At 43.3% G+C, this 18,308-nt stretch overlaps 1 protein-coding gene across 2 annotated transcripts; it reads left to right on the forward strand.

Annotated features, from left to right (window-relative positions):
• The first annotated feature begins 1,339 nt into the window (after positions 1–1,339).
• SRD5A3 (steroid 5 alpha-reductase 3) lies at positions 1,340–17,344 on the forward strand. Of its 2 annotated transcripts, XM_047091810.1 has the most exons (5): positions 1,340–1,611; positions 8,855–8,997; positions 10,529–10,726; positions 14,688–14,822; positions 16,368–17,344. In XM_047091810.1, the coding sequence occupies exons 1-5, from the start codon at positions 1,391–1,393 to the stop codon at positions 16,625–16,627; spliced, it is 957 nt and encodes a 318-aa protein (XP_046947766.1). In that variant the 5' UTR covers positions 1,340–1,390; the 3' UTR covers positions 16,628–17,344. The 2 variants fall into 2 exon arrangements, with proteins under 2 accessions (XP_046947766.1, XP_046947768.1); XM_047091812.1 differs by lacking the exon at positions 14,688–14,822.
• Positions 17,345–18,308: the final 964 nt, after the last annotated feature.

Genomic DNA, 18,308 nt, shown 5'->3' on the forward strand with positions numbered 1-18,308 from the left:
ACACCCTCTCTCTTTCTCTAAATACATACATACATACATACATACATACTTAAAGAAAAAAAAGAATGTAAACTCCAAAAAGGCAGTAGCATTGTCCGGTAAACCTCACTGTCCAAAATGGTGCTTGTCATATAATAGACATACAATATTTTTTTTTGGAAATTGACATTTTAAAGGCTTTTTAAAAATTGCCTTGAAGAGGGGCACCTGGGTGGCACAGTGGTTTAAGCATCCGACTCTTTTCCGTCTTCTTAATGTTTTTTTTTATTTTTGAGAGAGACCGAGCGTGAGTGGGGCAGGGGCAAAAAGAGAGGGAGACACAGAATCTAAAGCAGGCTCCAGACTCTGAGCTGTCAGCACAGAGCCCGATGTGGAGCTCAAACTCACAGGTCTCAAGATCATGACCTGAGCCGAAGGCAAGCATCCAACTCTTGATCTCCGCTCAGGTCATGATCTCATGGTTAGTGATCTGCGCTGATGGTGCGGAGTCGGCTTGGGATTCTCTCTCGCCTTCTCTCTGCCCCTTCCCCACTCAAAATAAATAAATAAACTTAATTTAAAAATTGCCTAAAAGAGTTAAACTTTGATTTATTGTAACTGAAAATCAATATTTAAATTTATTGAATTTACTGATTTAAATTGATCAAATCAAAATTTTAAATGTTTAATGCGTCAATTCATAGCACTGTCATTACATAGAGTTAAAAACCACCTCTAGGGAGTGGAACTCTAGGGAAAGGAATGCTGCTTTTTAAATACAATTTTTACCACTTTCACTTTTGGGTTATTTGCAATCGTTTTGATGATTTTCTACTTTACTGGTTTAAATTATACACATTCCCAACATGCTAATACAACTATTCGTTTTTGTGTATGACCTACCTTCTTCATCAATACATACACACATTTGTATTAGTATGGTTGTTTGCAATCACAGCTATGTATTTTACAGTCAGCTTTTTATCACTTAATCTAGTTTCAGTCATCAGAACCTGGCATTCCGTGTTTCCACAGTCTGCATGCTAATGAGCATGGCGATGTCTGCATGCTATTACAAATGTATATTGTACAATAATTTAAATATTCTAAACTGGGCCACTCAGGGTTGTTTCCATTTTTCATTGAAAATAATGCAGCAGTGCAGGCTTGCAATTCTTTGAATGATGTTGAATCATACTTTGGGCTTACTTAAGTCCAATTAGGGACTGAGGACTACTCAGGAGGGCCAGCGTGACCCCGCCCCAGGGGCGAGTCCTGGGCGCACGGCCCCGCCCCGCGCTGCGTCACCGACGTCCCGCCTAGCTGAGACAGACACGCAGCGCGGGAGCGGCCGCTGGGGCGCGGGCGGGCGGTTCTGGCCCTGGGAGCGGGGAAGCCCGGCGCTCGGGCTATGGCTCCCTGGGCGGGAGTCGAGCTCTTGGCGCTGAACCCGCTGCGCGCTCTGTGGCTCGCGCTGACCGCCGCCTTCCTGCTGACCCTGGTGCTGCAGCTCGTGCCGGCCGGCCTGGTCCCCGGCTGCGCGCTCTTCCAGGACCTGATCCGCTATGGGAAAACCAAGCGTGAGGGGCCGTCGCGCTCGGCCGCCTGCCGGGTCTTTGATGTCCCCAAGAGGTAACCGCGCCCCGGCTGAGCCCGGGATACCGAGGCGCGGGGAGCCCGGAGCGCCCGGCTCGGGCAGCCGGCAGGGGGCAGCAGAGGCGGACGCGGGGCCGGCGCTGACCAGGCCAGGAAGGCCTTGACGCCGGGCGCAGCGCTGCCCCGGCTGGGCTGCCAGGCACTGCCGCCTCCGCGTTGTGGCCCAAGGTGGCGGAATGCCCCCAGGGCCGGTGGACAGCAAAGATGGTGAGCCGCGCGGCAATGTGAGCTTGTAGCCGCACGAGTCTTTCCCTGGGGGGAAATGGCAGCGCTTCCGATGTAGGCCTGGTCTTTGGCTGTGCCCCCAGGTGCACAGGCGGCAGGTTAAATCCTTTTGGCCCCAAATTCTCCTTTCTCCCCCTCGCCTGCACTCTAGGGGTTTATAATCTAACTTGAGGTCACCGGAACTCTCTTGTGGACTCGAAGGCAGGCCAGCCCTTCACGCCTGTTTCCCCCGTTTGTCTCTCTGACCCCCAAAGTCAGGACAAGGGGCCAGACGCTGGTCACCATAAGGGCGCCACCTCCTTTGGCCGCACCGACCCTCCTACCTGGCATCTTGGCGGGTGCCCCTGGGGAAGAATGTGGCCCAAGAGTGCACATTTTCGGCAAGCCCGATCCCGAAGCTTTATTTGACTTTCAACCGATTTTATAACCAAGAAAGATGAAATCGTTAGGGCTTACATAGAATTCTTTCAGAAATTGTAAAGACTTGTTATAATTTGCATTTGTTGGGCGGGTGGGAGGGTGTTGTTTGGTTTTTTTACTCTGAAGTCAGAACATAGCTGGGAAGAGTCCGCCAAACGCTTCGGAAAATAGCAGTGGCTTTTCTGTCTTTAAGGTGCATCTTAAGTTGATATTTAGGAAGTTATGTGGAGGAACGTGATAAGGTTTTTAACGTATTAAAACCCCTGGTTTAATCATTTCAACCTCTCATTGGCAGTGTCCCAGGTCCACAGACAACAGTAGGACTAAGTGTAACTTGGTTTCTGAAACATGGATAATCCCCCCTACTTTTGTCTTTTGGAGAAGGATTCATCAGGTGTTAACACTGAGAAGGAAAAACCAGGTCATTTAGAGGAAGAGTAAAGGGAATGAGGTTCTGGGAAGAGGTAGGAGTATTTAGGACACATTAGTCAAACTTAGTATTTATTAGGGGCTCTTTTTAAGTCAAAATTATCTATCTTTTTTTTTTTTTTTTTTTTTTGAGAAAGAGAGCAGGAGGTGGAAATAGGGGCAAAGATCTCACCAGCATGAGATCAGGTCATGATCCAAAACCAGGAGTCCCACACTCAACGAACTGAGCCACCCAAGGCACCCCCCCCCCACCGTCATCCTATTTTTAATCAAGTTTGATGGCAGTACATTCTTTTTTACTTACTAGCAATGGCATTCCCAGGCTGTCATTTTTTTTAATGTTATAAAGTGAAGAAAAACGTTATTTCTTACTGTGAATTCTAACAATTTGTGCTGTGAATTTTGAAAAAGGCATTAGTGTCCCTAGATGTAAAGGACACCACATTTCAAATCATTCCTTGCACTCACCTGTTTCTCTGGCTCCTATACCCTAGCTGTTAGTGCTCAAGCATGTCCTCATATGACAGCTAAGAAACAAACTTGGTACCTTTCCTTTGTTCATTACTACTCTTTGGGTTTGTAATCTCTCCCTTAATTTACACCTTTTTCTTCTTCCAGAATTCTAGAGTAGAACCTCCATGATGTTTTGTTCTCTAAAGTTAGACCAGCATTTCTTTAGTATTGAAGTCCAAGCCAGTAAGGAAAGACAAATATGTCTAGATACTTTATTTAAATATATTTCCTTATGCAAAGTTTAAATATTCTTAAAAGTGAAAATAAACCTGTAATTTTTACACCAAGGAAGAGACAGCTATAAATCACATTTCTGCATCTAAAATAGTGCTTAGGAAGGGTGCCTGGGTGGCTCAGTCGGTTAAGCACCCGACTTCGGCTCAAGTCATGTTCAAGCCCCGCATCAGGCTCTGTGCTGACAGCTCAGAGGCTGGAGCCTGCTTCACATTCTGTGTCTCCGTCTCTATCTGTCCCTCCCCTGCTGACTCTCTCTGTCTCTCAAAAATAAATATATGTTAAAGAATTTTTTTTTTAATAGTGCTTAGGTAATTTTGTTCGGGGTTATTTTTTCCAAAGGAGGCCAGAATAAAACCTTAAATCAGTTCATGGCATGTTTGATTCCATTACTGCTGTTGGATAGGGTTTTTTTTCCCTAACGTGATAGTGCTTTTCTCGTTTTCCTTTTGGTTCATAGATCATTGATTTCCCAGAAAGCCTGAATAAATAGGTGACTCCAACATGAATCACAGTGCTCTTGACTTGTGTAGTGTATATGGAAGTACTTCTTCTAAAATTTCAAAATGGTATCAAAGCGTTGCAGTTGAATTGAGTTCTGGAGGCAGAGAGAATCATCCAGACTTTCCCCCTGGGGTTCAGCAATCCTGGCCAGAGGTCCAGGAGACCTGTGGGCAGAAATTCAGGGCAAACTTGGATTAGAAAAAATTACATCTTTATTTCAGTAACCTCTAGCTGAAATTTAGCATTTCCTTAAAGATGAATGTAATCAACAAACCACAGTAGAATTAGTAGTACTTGCAATATTGTGACAGGTTTATATATATATATATATATATATTATACACACACACACAATTTTTGAGATCTCAAAATATTATTTTCATCACTATAAGAATGAATCACTAGATATTGTTATTTTATACATTAATTACGAAAAGTACATATGTTACTATTATCATGAATTTTTTTTAGTAGTTGTGTTACCTATATTTCAATATAATTGGTTTCCTTGGTAATCCCTATGTATTTTGTGATTGAAGCAACATTTTGAGAAGTAGCCAGTAGCCTTTACCAGACTGCCAAAGGAGTCCATGGAAGAAAAATGTTAAGAACCCCTCCTCTAGACTGTAAACTTGCCATAAGTTTACATTTGTCTTTTTTGTTACCATATCCCTGGTACAATGCCTGACAAGTAATGCCCTTGATGACTATGTTTTGAATGAATTTTAAGAAAAAGAGGGTTTAGGTTTAATTGGTTCATTGATTAACTTAACTGCTCACTCCAAGAATAATTTTGGATAAGATACCTTCTCTTTCATTCATTTATTTAACTGGTGTTCATAGAGTACTTCTGCGTCAGGAGCTTTTTAGTTCTTGTAAGATAGATACGTACAGTAGATATGTAAACAAATCTTACAAAACAAGCGAGATAATTTCGGATGGTAATAAGTGCTTCAGAGGAAATCCAGCAGGATTATTTGATCATGAGCAAAATTGGGTGGCCGTGGCAGTGACAACACTGGAGAGGATGGTCAGGGAGCGTTGGAGCAGGAGACGAGTTCATTGCAGGAGGCAGGGCTGGCTCACCAGGGCCAGGGAGGAAATTAGATTTTATTCTGAGTGTATAGAAAGCCATTGATGGCTTTAGGATGGAGAAGCAGGCGTGGCATTGTGTGATTCATGTTTTGAAAGGGTGACTGACTAGCCATTGTGTGGAGAAGACTGAATAAGAGGCTGTTATGATGGTCCAGACAAGAGACAGTGGGTATGGATTAGATGTTAGCGTAACAGCACCCCCTTGTCATATAGGTGGTGATATTAAAGCACTTATCCCAGGGCCAGTCACCTTGTCAGATTGACAGATTACCTTGTCAATGTTTACTAAGCATTAGTTCACTTCCTTAGTTAACCCTATAACTCCCCTAATTGGGCTTTGGGTCAGTTCCAGCAATCAGTAAATATGTATTATTAGATCCTGCCCCCCTCCCCCCTCAAAACCATCCAGTGGCTTCTAACTCACAAGAAGAGCCCAAGGCCATATATAGTTTGTTCCTATCACCTCATTGTGTCCTGTAGTTAGCCCCCCGCCCCCCCGCCCCATGTAGTCCCAGTCCAGTTTTGTGGGCCTCTCTTTTCCACCTCAGGGCCTTTGCAGTGCCTGTTATCTATACCTAGAAAACTTTTTCCCCACACAGTCATACTGTTTATGTCCTCACTTCCTAGAATTCTACTCAAATGTTACCTTCTCAATGAGGTGTGCCCTATCTACCCTGTTTAAAAGAAAAGATAGTCCTTCTTTTCTTTCTGGCTTTAGTTTTCTCAGTAACAGTTATCACCTGCTGGCATGCTATAAAATTTATTTTTGTGTGTGAGTGTAAGTGCCACGAGGACTGGAATTATCTATTGTGTTCATTGCTGTAATCCCAGAACCTAGAGCAGTCCCTGGCTTATAATAAGCACTGAAATAGTTGTTAAAGGGATGCTTCCTTGGTGCCGAGTCCATAAGGATCACCTTATCCCTGTTCCCGAGGGTTTGGAAAACAGTGCTACAATTAAGCAAATTGCCAAGGGAGGAAAAAGAGGGAGAATGTCTAAAAACAAAGAGTAGAGTTTTTAGATCTATCATTTGAGGCTAAAGCTGCGTCTTTATAAAAATCGAGATTTGTCGAGTAGAAGATGTTTCTCATAGAGGGTAATCAGGCAAGCAAAACAGGAGATAGAAGGTACAAAATGCAGGAATAAGAACAGCAGTCTGCCTGTGAATCAGAAACATCACAGCACAAGCAGGGCGTAGCAAGATATGGCTTAGCAGCTCATAAACCAATTATAAACGCATTTGAGTGATTGGTTGACTGCAGGCTTGGTATAAATTGGTACATGTGATATAGGGACCTAAAAGCAAGTTCAGGCAGGTCTAGGTTGCACGAGTTAGAAGTGCAGTGGTGTGATTTTAACTCCAGTCATCAGAGCTTCTGGAGCTAAACGCTGCCCCTTACTGTGTGACCTTGAATAAGTAACCTAACATCTTAGCCTGCATTTACTCATCTGCCACATGAAGATAACCATATAAACTTTACAGGATTGTTTCCACCTGCTTACCAAAGGGATTTTTTTTTTTAATTTTAAAAAGAGTAAAAAGAATAAGCAATGCCCTGTGTGTGTGTGTGTGTGTGTGTGTGTGTGGGTGTGTGTTAAAATAGACATGACAAAACACTTAACATTTTAGCCCTTTTCAGGTGTACAGTTCAGTGATTTTAAATACGTGCTCATTGTTGTGCAGCCATCACCACTATTAGTCTCCAGAACTTTTCCATCAGCCAGAGAAATTTTTAAAACATAAGTTATTTAGGTCACTCTGCTCAAATGGCTTCCCATCACCCTGAAGAAAAGCCCATGTCCTTATGAGACCCTATAGCATATGCTTCTCCCACCTCACCACCGATCCTTCTCCACACAGGTGTCCTTTATTGTTCCTCAGGGTCTTTGTGTTTGTCATTTCTCTGCGTAGAAAATTCTTTGCCCTGGAAGTTCACCGGGGTTGTTCATTCTAGCCAGATGTCACTTCCAGAGAGGCCATCCTTGACCACCTTGCAGAATGGCCTCCCCTCTGCACCCTCTCTGTCTCCTACCCCAAGATTATGCTAGATATCTATAGGTTCATTTGTTGATCATATGCTGAAAGATAACCAAGGCAGGGACCCAGTCTATTTGCTTCCTGCTGAGTTCCTGGGTCCTAGAACATTCATTGCCTGGCAACATTCTAAGTTCTCAATAAATGTCTGTGGAAAAATGAAGTAGGTAGAGTGGCTGGCCCAGAAAATGCTTTTCAGAAGCTAGCCATTCCGAGGAAGGCTGCAAAGCAGGGCTCTGCTGACATTCTGCTCCGCTCTTGTAGCTCAGACCATACCTGCACTCAGTTCTAGGAAGCATGTCTTAGAGACCCTGGAAGGCAACCAAAAGCCAGTGGCTGGGTGGGGGGTGGGGTATTGGAAGTGACACTGATGAACTTTTTTTTTTTTTTAATTTTTTTTTCAACGTTTATTTATTTTTGGGACAGAGAGAGATAGAGCATGAACGGGGGAGGGGCAGAGAGAGAGGGAGACACAGAATCGGAAACAGGCTCCAGGCTCTGAGCCATCAGCCCAGAGCCTGACGCGGGTCTCAAACTCACGGACCGCGAGATCGTGACCTGGCTGAAGTTGGACACTTAACCGACTGCGCCACCCAGGCGCCCCATACACTGATGAACTTTTGATGAAACTAGGCTTTTGAGCCCAGAGAAGATCAGAACTGGGATAGAAGATCAGAACAGGATAGCTCAGCAAGGGCAGATTTGGTGATAGAATTTGTAATAGTAGTTGGGAGAATTAAGTGGGTTGCTATGGAGTGATCAGATTAGATCGGTGTCAGGCTGGGTTGTGGGCATAGTCTGGGGGGCTATGTTCTGGATCATCTGGAAGAATAGTTGCTGAATTCCATCTAATCCTCTGACTCCAGGTTTATTTACCTTGTCACAGGCTAATGAGACCAGAAGGAGGGGGCTTAGTATGTAAGTGATGCATTAAAGACCAGGGAAGCCACCTTTCAGAGTCAGAAATATTTTGAATTCATTTAAATAGAGAAAAATAGAAGTATAGGTCAAGGGACCTCAAAAGAAGGTTAGACCTTTGTGCCCTTAGACGGTTTCAGTAAACCAACACCATCTTTCACATTGAAGTAACATTGCTAATTTCAATTTTTATTGGTCCTGGTTTTATTTGTATTTTGTGAAGTTGCAATTGATTGCAAAACAGGCACTGTACTTTAGGAGAGCTGTAACCATCAGGAATCTATACCTAGTTTTATGAGTTAATATCTGTCATGTTAGTATAAAAGTTAGGTAAACACAATTTAGGAAATTTAGGAAAACACTGAATCAGAGGACCTTTAAGATTTCTGGCCAGCCCTGAGAACTTGTGGTTTTGCAAATCTTGTGTAAGAGTTGTATGGCTATTGCAGCAACATTGCTCAGGATTTAGAAACCTTTCACATTTGGCTTCTGTTGGCACAATCTAGGTTCTCTTTGCCGGGGTCTGGCACCCCCTGTGTTGGAACTTGAGCCATCCCCTAACCCAGAGATAAGAGAGATTGCTAATTGACCATCTGTCTAAGTTTAACGAGGTCAATCATGTTCTTACCTCAGGAAGACTCTTTGTTCTACGAGTTAACCGGTCCCATCATTTGAAAGGAGATTTTTTAAAAATCTGAATGCCTGCAGGATTCAGGTTCTATTAAAACAACAAAACTATACCTTGGGAATGGGGGAAAGAGGTTAGGGAACCTAAAAATAGTATTCCTGCATAATGCTTTAAAGTGGACCCACTCTGATTATTGCCTAACTGGTTTAAACTTGCAGGTATTTTTCTCACTTCTATATCATCTCAGTGCTGTGGAATGGCTTCCTGCTTTGGCACCTTACTCAGTCTCTGTTCCTGGGAGTGCCTTTTCCATACTGGCTGCATGGTTTGCTCAGAATTCTCGGGGCTGCCCAGTTCCAAGGTATGACTCCCCTGGCTAGTTACAACCATTTCGTCCTGTCCCCGCCTTTCCTGCCTGTAGGGAGCTGTTCTCAGTATTTCACAGCTACCCTCAGGCTTCTCTGTGGGCCTGGGAAGTGGAGGGTGAGGGCAAAAAAAAAGTGTGAGTGGTTTATAGGCAGGTGGCCAAGGGGGTGTCCTCCCATCCATCCTTCACTGAGATCATGGCAGCCCCAGAGTTAGCTCTTCGTCCCTGACTTCTCAGCAAGGGCTGTGCTGTGTGCAGGACAGACCGTTCTCCCTCTGATATTTTTAGTACTACTGATTAATATATACAAAAGTCTTTACAGTTCAGTGGAAAAGTTCTTAGGATCCCTCGGGTTTGCCTCAAAACATTTATCATTTGTTTCGCTGAACCAAAATCATGTCTCAGAACCCCAGAAATATGACAGGAAATTACTTTTTGATCACCAGTTAAAAAAATGTTTGTTATACTGTAAGCTTTACTTATATAATAACATTGACTGTAAATAGTTTTTGACCAGATGATTACAAAAGAGCCCTTAAATTCACCTCACTTTACTTCTGATAAGGATACCTAGAACGATTTTAAAAATTGGAGGATTTTTAAAGGAATTGAAGGTGAAAACCATATGGTGGTTTCAGTTAATGTCAGGCGGAGGAGGCTGAGGGACAGAATTAGAAACAAATCGTTCTCGCGTTCCCTCTGTCCTTTGTTCCAGCAGCCAAACCACTGGCTTGGTAGGAACAATCCTTTTCTGTATAACCAGAGGAACTCGTTGCAAAAGATGGCAACTGGAAGGGAAGACCTATGCAGATCCCCTTTGGGAGCAGAGGATACCTCAGCAAATCCCACATTAGCCATTAAAACTTCATCTCTTCCTTTGTGTGTGCGTATGTGCACGTACGACTTTCATTTTAAAAAGTCTAGGTGTTATGCCACTTGAAAACCCAGTTCTTCCCAGTTCTTTTGACAAAGGGGTGAGAGGCAGGTAGGAAGATAGATCTTAAGGGTCAGAGTCTGCTAAAGGTATAATTTTCTTTTTTTTTTTTAATCTGGAAAGAAATGCATAATTCCCCCATCTCTGTTCCTGTCCCCTTTTCTGCCTCTCCAGGTGCCTTGGTCTCTTGTCTCCCCTTACTCAGGGATCCCACCAGCTGGGATTGTTAGAGGTCATGTGGGCACTCTTCCGGACTGTCTTCATCTGGCTGGTCGTGCCAGGGACTGGAGATCCACAGTCCTCAGGTTCTGAGTGCACAGACTCCTTCACAGTGACATACATGTAACCTAGAAGGCTTTCACATCACGGAGAGTCAAGAGACCTGAGTTTGTCACTAGCCAAATTCCTTAGCTTCGCTTGGCCCACTTCCTCATGACTTAAAAAAAAAAAAAAAAATATTAGACCAGATGATTTTTAGGGCCCTCTCCTAGCTCTAATCTTACTTAATACTGTGTTGAACAGTAGGAAAAAATCCAACTTTGGATTAGTCCTGGAAAGAAAGATGCTAACGTGTTGCATTCTGAATTCTAGGGAGTGAGCTGGCGCTGTCTGCATTCTTAGTGTTAGTATTTCTGTGGCTCCACAGCCTGAGAAGGCTCTTCGAGTGCTTCTATGTCAGTGTCTTCTCCAATGCTGTGATTCACGTTGTGCAGTACTGTTTTGGACTCGTCTACTACGTCCTCATCGGCCTAACTGTGCTGAGCCAAGTACCAATGGACGGCAGAAATGGTGAGTGGTTCCTGGGGTCTGTTAGCTTAGTCACTGGGCATATGAGGTAGTCTTGAGGCAAAGCGCCCCACCAAGCTTTAGGGCAGTTTGAAAGTAGACCTGCTCAACTCACTTTGCATATGAAGAGTTTGGACTCTACTAGTAGCTTGAAAAAGTCAACATGCCCAAGGGTATATACATTAACTGTTACAAAACTGCTCAAACCTGAAAGACACTTACCTAAGCACTAATGCCTGTAAAGATATTAAAGTGCCAAGTGTTCAGGAGGTGCAAGGGTGAAGAATTGGGACATGGGCCTCCCTTGGTGGGAATGAAGTCACTGAACTCACGTGGAGTTAGTCTGGAAGGAAAGAGAGAGTGTGGTCAGGAGTCGGACAGGAAGCAGGGGAACACCCAAGAACAAGAGAAAGGGTCAGCAGAGAATGTTGTCTCACCAAAGCCTCAGTCCCTCTGGTGTGCACGTGTGGAAGGGGAAGGGTGGTACAGGATTAAATCTCAGAAAACCAGAGGAGGAAGGGGTGGCCTGGGCTCCTGAAGAATAGTTGTGATTTGAAGAGGGAGTAGAAAGCCATTTTAAGCTTAGGTCATTTAGGTCTTAGGATGATTCCAGTTATAACAGAGCTTTTCTTCAAGTGAGGCAGCTTGAGGGAAGAGGACAAAAGCGTACTGTGGTAAATCAGAATTGTGTCTGAACACTTCTGAGCTCCCACTAGCCAGGAAGAGAGAAGCAAAATCATGGTCTTTGTTTATGAGGAGGAAGTAAAGTATATTTTGGTGGGGGAAGGGAGGCTGAAGATAAAACATGTATGACTATCATTTTTGTAAAAACAGTGCATACTTACTACATAGAACTCAAGTCATTTGGGGTAAATGAAGTTAGTTTTTAGTGCTGAGGCTAACTTTACCCTGGACCCTTGGTATATCCATCTGCCTGGACACTGTAAGGCAGACTATTCACGACTGTTCTGAGTTCACTTCTCCATGTTCCGTAAAGCTGCCCTTTCCATCCTTGTAAATAGAGACCAAAGTCTGATATTTAGAATACTCAGTAAGCTTTCTCCTCAGGTTTGATTTCAGTATCAGAGTAGCCCCTTGAAAATCCTCTCTGTGCTGCTGTGGTATAACCCAAGGCCTTTATGGCTTGAGGAATGATTGTAGAGTACAATTTATTAACAATCTTTCTTAATTCATGAATTATTTATTGGCTCCAGCCGCTCAGCTAGCATCTCTCCATCTGATTCCACTGAACTTAATCAAATCAGCATTTCCCCCCTGAGCTTTCTGCGTTGGCTTTCTTTCATGTGCAGGCCATATCAAGGTTTGAACTATTATCTGTGGTGAACATTACTGGGATTTCCACCCAAAGGAGCTTTCTGAAGCATGTGGCTAACCCACTAGCTTTCAGTCTGTTAGCCTCCATTGGCATTACATATCTCTTCTGGAGTTTCATCTGCTGGCTGGACCACTGTTTTTGCCCTCCCTCCTGTATGGTAGAAAAGAAAGAAAAGGCAGCTGAGACACCCACAAAAATCACTTTCCAGACACTCATTTCTGAAGCTGTCTTCTTTTTCACCTACTTGTCTTTCAAGAGGTCAAATACAGGCTTTTGGGACAATGTGGCGAGAACTGGTTTCAGGAATTCATTGAGAGGGAACACACTGGGGCATTTGCCAGCTGCAAGGCCTGATGGGAATAAGCATGAGCTTAGGACTCAGGGGGGCTTGAATCTGAATTCTGGCTTGTTTAACCACTCTGAGCCTCAGAACCTTCATCTGTAATTAGGGACACATCCTGATTTCAGAGGATTTTTGTGAAAGGGAAAGGAAAGAATGTCTGTAAGCTGCCCACACCTTCGTACCTCCTTGTCTTCAAAGTCTGGAGGGTCGGGCGCTGGCTGGCTCAGTCAGTTGGAGCATGCAACTCTTGATCTCGGGGTTGTGAGTTTGAGCCCCACATCGAGATTACTTAAAAAATGAAATCTTAGGGGCGCCTGGGTGGCGCAGTCGGTTAAGCGTCCGACTTCAGCCAGGTCACGATCTCGCGGTCCGTGAGTTCGAGCCCCGCGTCGGGCTCTGGGCTGATGGCTCAGAGCCTGGAGCCTGTTTCCGATTCTGTGTCTCCCTCTCTCTCTGCCCCTCCCCCGTTCATGCTCTGTCTCTCTCTGTCCCAAAAATAAATAAACTTTGAAAAAAAAAAAAAATTAAAAAAAAATGAAATCTTAAAAAAAAAATGTTTAAACTCTAGAGGGTCTTCCTCCAGCCACTCTCCATTATACATTGTATTTTATTTTCTCCAGAGTGCCATCTCTACCTAAACCTGTCTTGATTATAGGTTTGTCTACTTGTTTCTGTTTGCCTCTTGCCACTAGAATGTGGATTCATGAGGACTGGGATTTTACCTTACTTATTCACTGCTTTGTGCCTTGTGCGAGATGCCAGGCTCAGTAGACAGTCAGTAATTAATGAATAAACAGAGTTAAATACTACACAGATTGGAGCCTCAGCCTTCCACCTGACTACCCTTCCCCACATTGTAATTCCAACGTACTCTTAGAAATCTTTTTTCCTCATAGGTACTTTCTCGGATTCAGAGCAGGTCTCTGGCAGTGATGTAAACTCTCAAACGCTTGCCTCAGTTTTTAATCCTAGAGTGACTTGCTCTTACAGCTGAATTTAAAACTATTTTTCACAATTTGTTTATTTTTAACTTCTGAAAAGATAACCTTTTAGTTAAATGGCTAAATCTAGTAAACGTTAAGAGTCTATAGTAAACTGTTTATATGGGACAAGTTTTTAAAAGAAATTAACACAGGTAGATATTGGTGGACTCTCATTAGCCCAGCTGTCATCAGCTGAGCCCTGCCTTCAGGTACCCATATGGAATAGTACGATCCTTGGTTCTCTTACCTGAGTCAACTCTGTAGGGGCTCTCTCCAGACTCCAGACCCTCAGGCTCTTCCCCGCAGTCAATGGACAGCTTTGTTTTTTCAGTCAGGTTCCTAACTAGCTTGCCTGCTTCCTGCTGATCACAAGGAAGTCCTTAATTTGCTTTTCTGATGCCAGTCCCAGAAGACCTGAATTCTTCCTGTCTTCTTGGTAGCTGGAGAAGAAAGAGGAAGATGATACTTTTGAGTGTTTCTGCTTCTGAACTAAATCCCTCTAACGTGGTTCTCTCTAATCAGAGATTAGAGGGATACTGTTTGATTTTTCATCTTGCAGTTTACATTTCTCCTCTTTTGAGAAGCCCCATGCTGAGCCTTTACTTCCAGTGATTTTCTTCATTGGCTGGAGCCAGTCAAGTCTGTGTTCTGCATTCAGGGTCTCCCCTGAATAGCTTAGGGCTGCAGCCCAGGGTGGGATTCCTTTAGAAAGTGTTCTCACGGTAGACTATAAGAAATAAGACATAAAACCAGGCTTAGAAATATAAATGCACAGTGGCCTTACCACACAAGAGTATGAGACACCAAGAGTTTGGGCACCTGGGTGGCTCAGTTGGTTGGGTGTCCAGCTCTTGACTTCGGCTCAGATCATGATCTCACAGTTTGTGAGTTCAAGTCCCACCTTGGGCTCTGCACTGGCAGCATAGAGCCTGCTTGGGATTCTCCCTGTCTCTCTGTGCCTCCCAAGCTCACACACTCTCTGTCTCTCTCAAAATAAATAAATCAAAAAAAAAAAAAAAAAGATTAGGAGGTAGAGCTGACCTCTGTGCTTGAAGCGTTTGAAAAGGGAACAGGAGAATGTGTTAATGTGGAGTTCTCTGTCAGGGACCACTGAAGCTGCCCCGGGCTGGAAAGCATACCCCTTTCTTCTCCCCTCTGTCCTTGGTAAATTACATCACGATAATTTTCTAGTCATGAGGAACAGAGCAATCGGATAATTGTGTTCTAACTGTATGATTGTTTAATTCCCTGAGCCTGTGAAATTTTGCATTTTGGCCAATAAGGTAACTCTTTTTTCTGTAGTCTATGTGATAGGGAAAAATCTCTTGATGCAAGCCCGGTGGTTCCATATCCTCGGAATGATGATGTTTATCTGGTCATCTGTCCATCAGTACAAGTGCCATGTCATTCTCGGCAATCTCAGGAAAAATAAAGCAGGTGAGATGTCTTTTAGAGGCACTGCATGTGGATTTTAACCCTCAGAAGTTAGTTGTCTGTGTTCCTTTATTTTTTTCCTTCCTGCCCTAGTTAATAACTTATCTATCAAATATTCATTTTTTAATGTTTTTTTATTTTAAGAGAGAAAGAGAGAGTGCCAGCATGAGGTGCAGAGAGAGAGGGAGACACCGAATGTGAAGCTGGCTCCAGGCTCTGAGCTGTCAGCACAGAGCCCGACACGGGGCTCAAACTCACAAACTCTTAGATCATGACGTGAGCCGAAGTCAGACGCTTAACTGACTAAGCCACCTAGGCGGCCCTATCAAATACTTATTTTTGACAAGACACCTCGTCAAAATCTTAATCTTCCCATTTGTAAAACGAGACCGTTATGCCAGAAGATCTCCCCGGTCCCATCTAGCCCTGATATTCTGTGATTCTATGCTGTGCCCACATTTTGGGGCCTGCGCTGACGATATGTGCCTAACCAGCATGTGAGTGCTAGTATTACTTTGCTGAGTTAGTATCATTCCGTCAAAGCAAAAAAACTTGACTTGTAGTTAGCTTGTGTTGACTTACCACAGGTACAGTTTATAATAGGCTTTTGAAGTACTAAAAATGGAATAATCCTATTCATCATTTACCAAGTGCGTATTCTGTGCCGGGCCCTGTTCTTAGTGCTTTATATACAGCTTTACGGTGCTCTCTTGAGGTGGTTCGAGTCTTATCCTCACTTTACAAATGAGGAAACTAAAGATGTTAAGCAACTTTTCTAAAGTTACACAACATGTAAGTGGTGGAGTCAGGATTTGAACTCCTGCAGTCTGACTGCAGTCTGAGCTCTTAATTACTGGCTTGGAAGTCTGGTGGAGAAACAGACTTTGTTTGCTTTGTGCTTATTTTCAGTTGATGGTGCAACCTAAGCGTGCAACTTTTTAATACGTAGTAGGTTGACAATGGGAGTGTGACGGGAAGTGGGTTTTCACACAGGTCTGTGATCCTCTTTGTTATTTCATTTTTTTTTTAATTTTTTTTTTTAACATTTATTTATTTTTGAGACAGCATGAACAGGGGAGGGTCAGAGAGAGAGGGAGACACAGAATCCGAAACAGGCTCCAGGCTCTGAGCTGTCAGCACAGAGCCCGATGCAGGGCCTGAACTCACAGACCGCGAGATCATGACCCGAGCTGAAGTCGGACGCTCAACCCGATGAGCCACCCAGGCGCCCCTCATTTCATTTTTTTAATGTTTATTTATTTTTGAGAGAGACAGAAAGCACGAGCAGGGGAGGGGCAGAGAGAGAGGGGGACAGAGAATCTGAAGCAGGCTCTGCTCTGACAGCAGCAAGCCCAATGCAGGGCTCAAACCCACAAACTGCGAGATCGTGACCTGAGCCGAAGTGGGTTGCTGAACCGACTGAGCCACCCAGGTGCCCAGTGATCCTCTTTTTAAAATAAGAGTCTTTGTAAATTGCCTGGGGACTGAAGTGGTAAGCTTTCTTTCCACAACTTCATATGTTCAGGAAGTCTTCTGTTTCTGTTTCAGGAGTGGTCATTCACTGTAACCACCGAATCCCTTTCGGAGACTGGTTTGAATACGTTTCTTCCCCTAACTACTTAGCAGAGCTGATGATCTACATTTCCATGGCTGTCACCTTTGGATTCCACAACTTAACTTGGTGGCTAGTGGTGACATATGTTTTCTTCAGCCAGGCCCTGTCTGCTTTGCTCAGTCACAAATTCTACAAAAGCAAATTTGTCTCCTATCCAAAGCATAGGAAAGCTTTCCTACCATTTCTGTTTTAACATAACCCCAGTCACGAAGAAGGCAAACCAGATGACAGGTTCAGTTCCTGAGGACAACAATGTCTAGGGACCAAAGTACAATTTCTGCAGAACTGTTTGAAACTCTGTTTCCTTTATACACCCAAAAGTCTTCACTGAATGAGCAAAGCAATACCCCTCAAGAAAATGAATCTTCAAAGAAGAAATAACTTCTGGCAAACTGGGGAGTGCTGTGTCGGCCTTCCGAGATGCTTTATAAAACCAACCAGCTGCTGAGAAGTAGATGAGCTTCTCCAAGTGCTTCAAAAGCAAAGTAACCAAGAATGTACAAACAGCTTCACACATGCACATACATCCACAAAGGAAGAGAGAAGACCATCTGTGGCTTTGGTTTTGTTAGGGACAAATGAACTGAACTACATAATAAGCAATATAATAAGTGCTCAGTAACTGTTGCATTTCAATAAAAGCAGAAAAGCTTTTGAAAATAACAATATATAATTTCACACCAACAGATTCAGGGAAAAATGACTTTGTTGGAAATAGTTTATACTTTCACACGTGGCCACAAATATTTCCAGTTACGTAACCAGCAACAGTGGTTTCCACTCCTCTCCCCCTCAAATCATAGCCTAACAGAAAATTTGAAACTTCTTTTATTTAATACTTTTTTGACATCCCTTTCAAGGAAGTACCTTAAAAGTGAAAGCATCTGAAAATAAAATATTTTTATATTTATGTGTAAAGAGCCTCCATTCATGGACTGACCTTCGTTGCAGATTGCGTAGTGCTATAGCCATGTTCATATGTAGGTATCCAAACTGGATTCGTTGTTTGCCGAGTAACTGTTTAACTGTTTTAATGAAATGAATCTGAAGTTTTTAGGAATAAAGTTTACACTAGTTTATGTTTTAAAAAATACTCACGATTAAACCAAAGGGAAATAAATGCGCGGTTTAAAAGAAAAACAATTGAAAAATAATACTAATGCTACAGCCTGAGCACAGTTTTGCTACAGCAAAAACTGCACATTTGTGCAACATAAGATTTACTGGCTTAGTGACCAAAGTATTGACTTGATTGCTTTCGTGCAGGTGTCCTAGTCTACTAGCTACTAAAGTTTGGCACTAATGTGTACCTTGCTGTGGGGGAAAGAACCTCATTAACCAGACATGAAATCAAATGCACAGTTTAAGAATGTCCTCCCCACCCTCATCCCTAGAATAGTAAACCAAAGCTGTTAAACCGAGATCTTTCTAATCTGAACTTTCAATACATGCATATGAAAGCACATCCTAAAGTTTTAAAAATAATTTCTGCTGTGGCATTTTCTCTCTCATCAATCAAATGCCACTTCAGTCAGCTAATCAGTTTACTCAAATAAACGACATATTTATTTCATTTATCATTTAGATTTGCCATCCTCAGGACCAGGACTCAGGAACAAAACTTTTTCTACACTGGAAATGTAAAGCATATTGCAGTTTGGTCTTAATTTCCACACAAGTGGCATGGATTTTTTTTTTTAAATTTTTTTTAACGTTTATTTATTTTTGAGACAGAGACAGAGCATGAATGGGGGAGGGTCAGAGAGAGAGGGAGACACAGAATCTGAAACAGGCTCCGGGCTCTGAGCGGTCAGCACAGAGCCCCACGCGGGGCTTGAGCCCACGGACCATGAGATCATGACCTGAGCCGAAGT

The sequence above is a fragment of the Lynx rufus genome, unplaced genomic scaffold (assembly GCF_022079265.1).
Source record: "Lynx rufus isolate CCGP_SWC_20201006 ecotype Redwood Valley unplaced genomic scaffold, mLynRuf1.p SCAF_3, whole genome shotgun sequence".
NCBI lineage: Eukaryota > Metazoa > Chordata > Mammalia > Carnivora > Felidae > Lynx > Lynx rufus.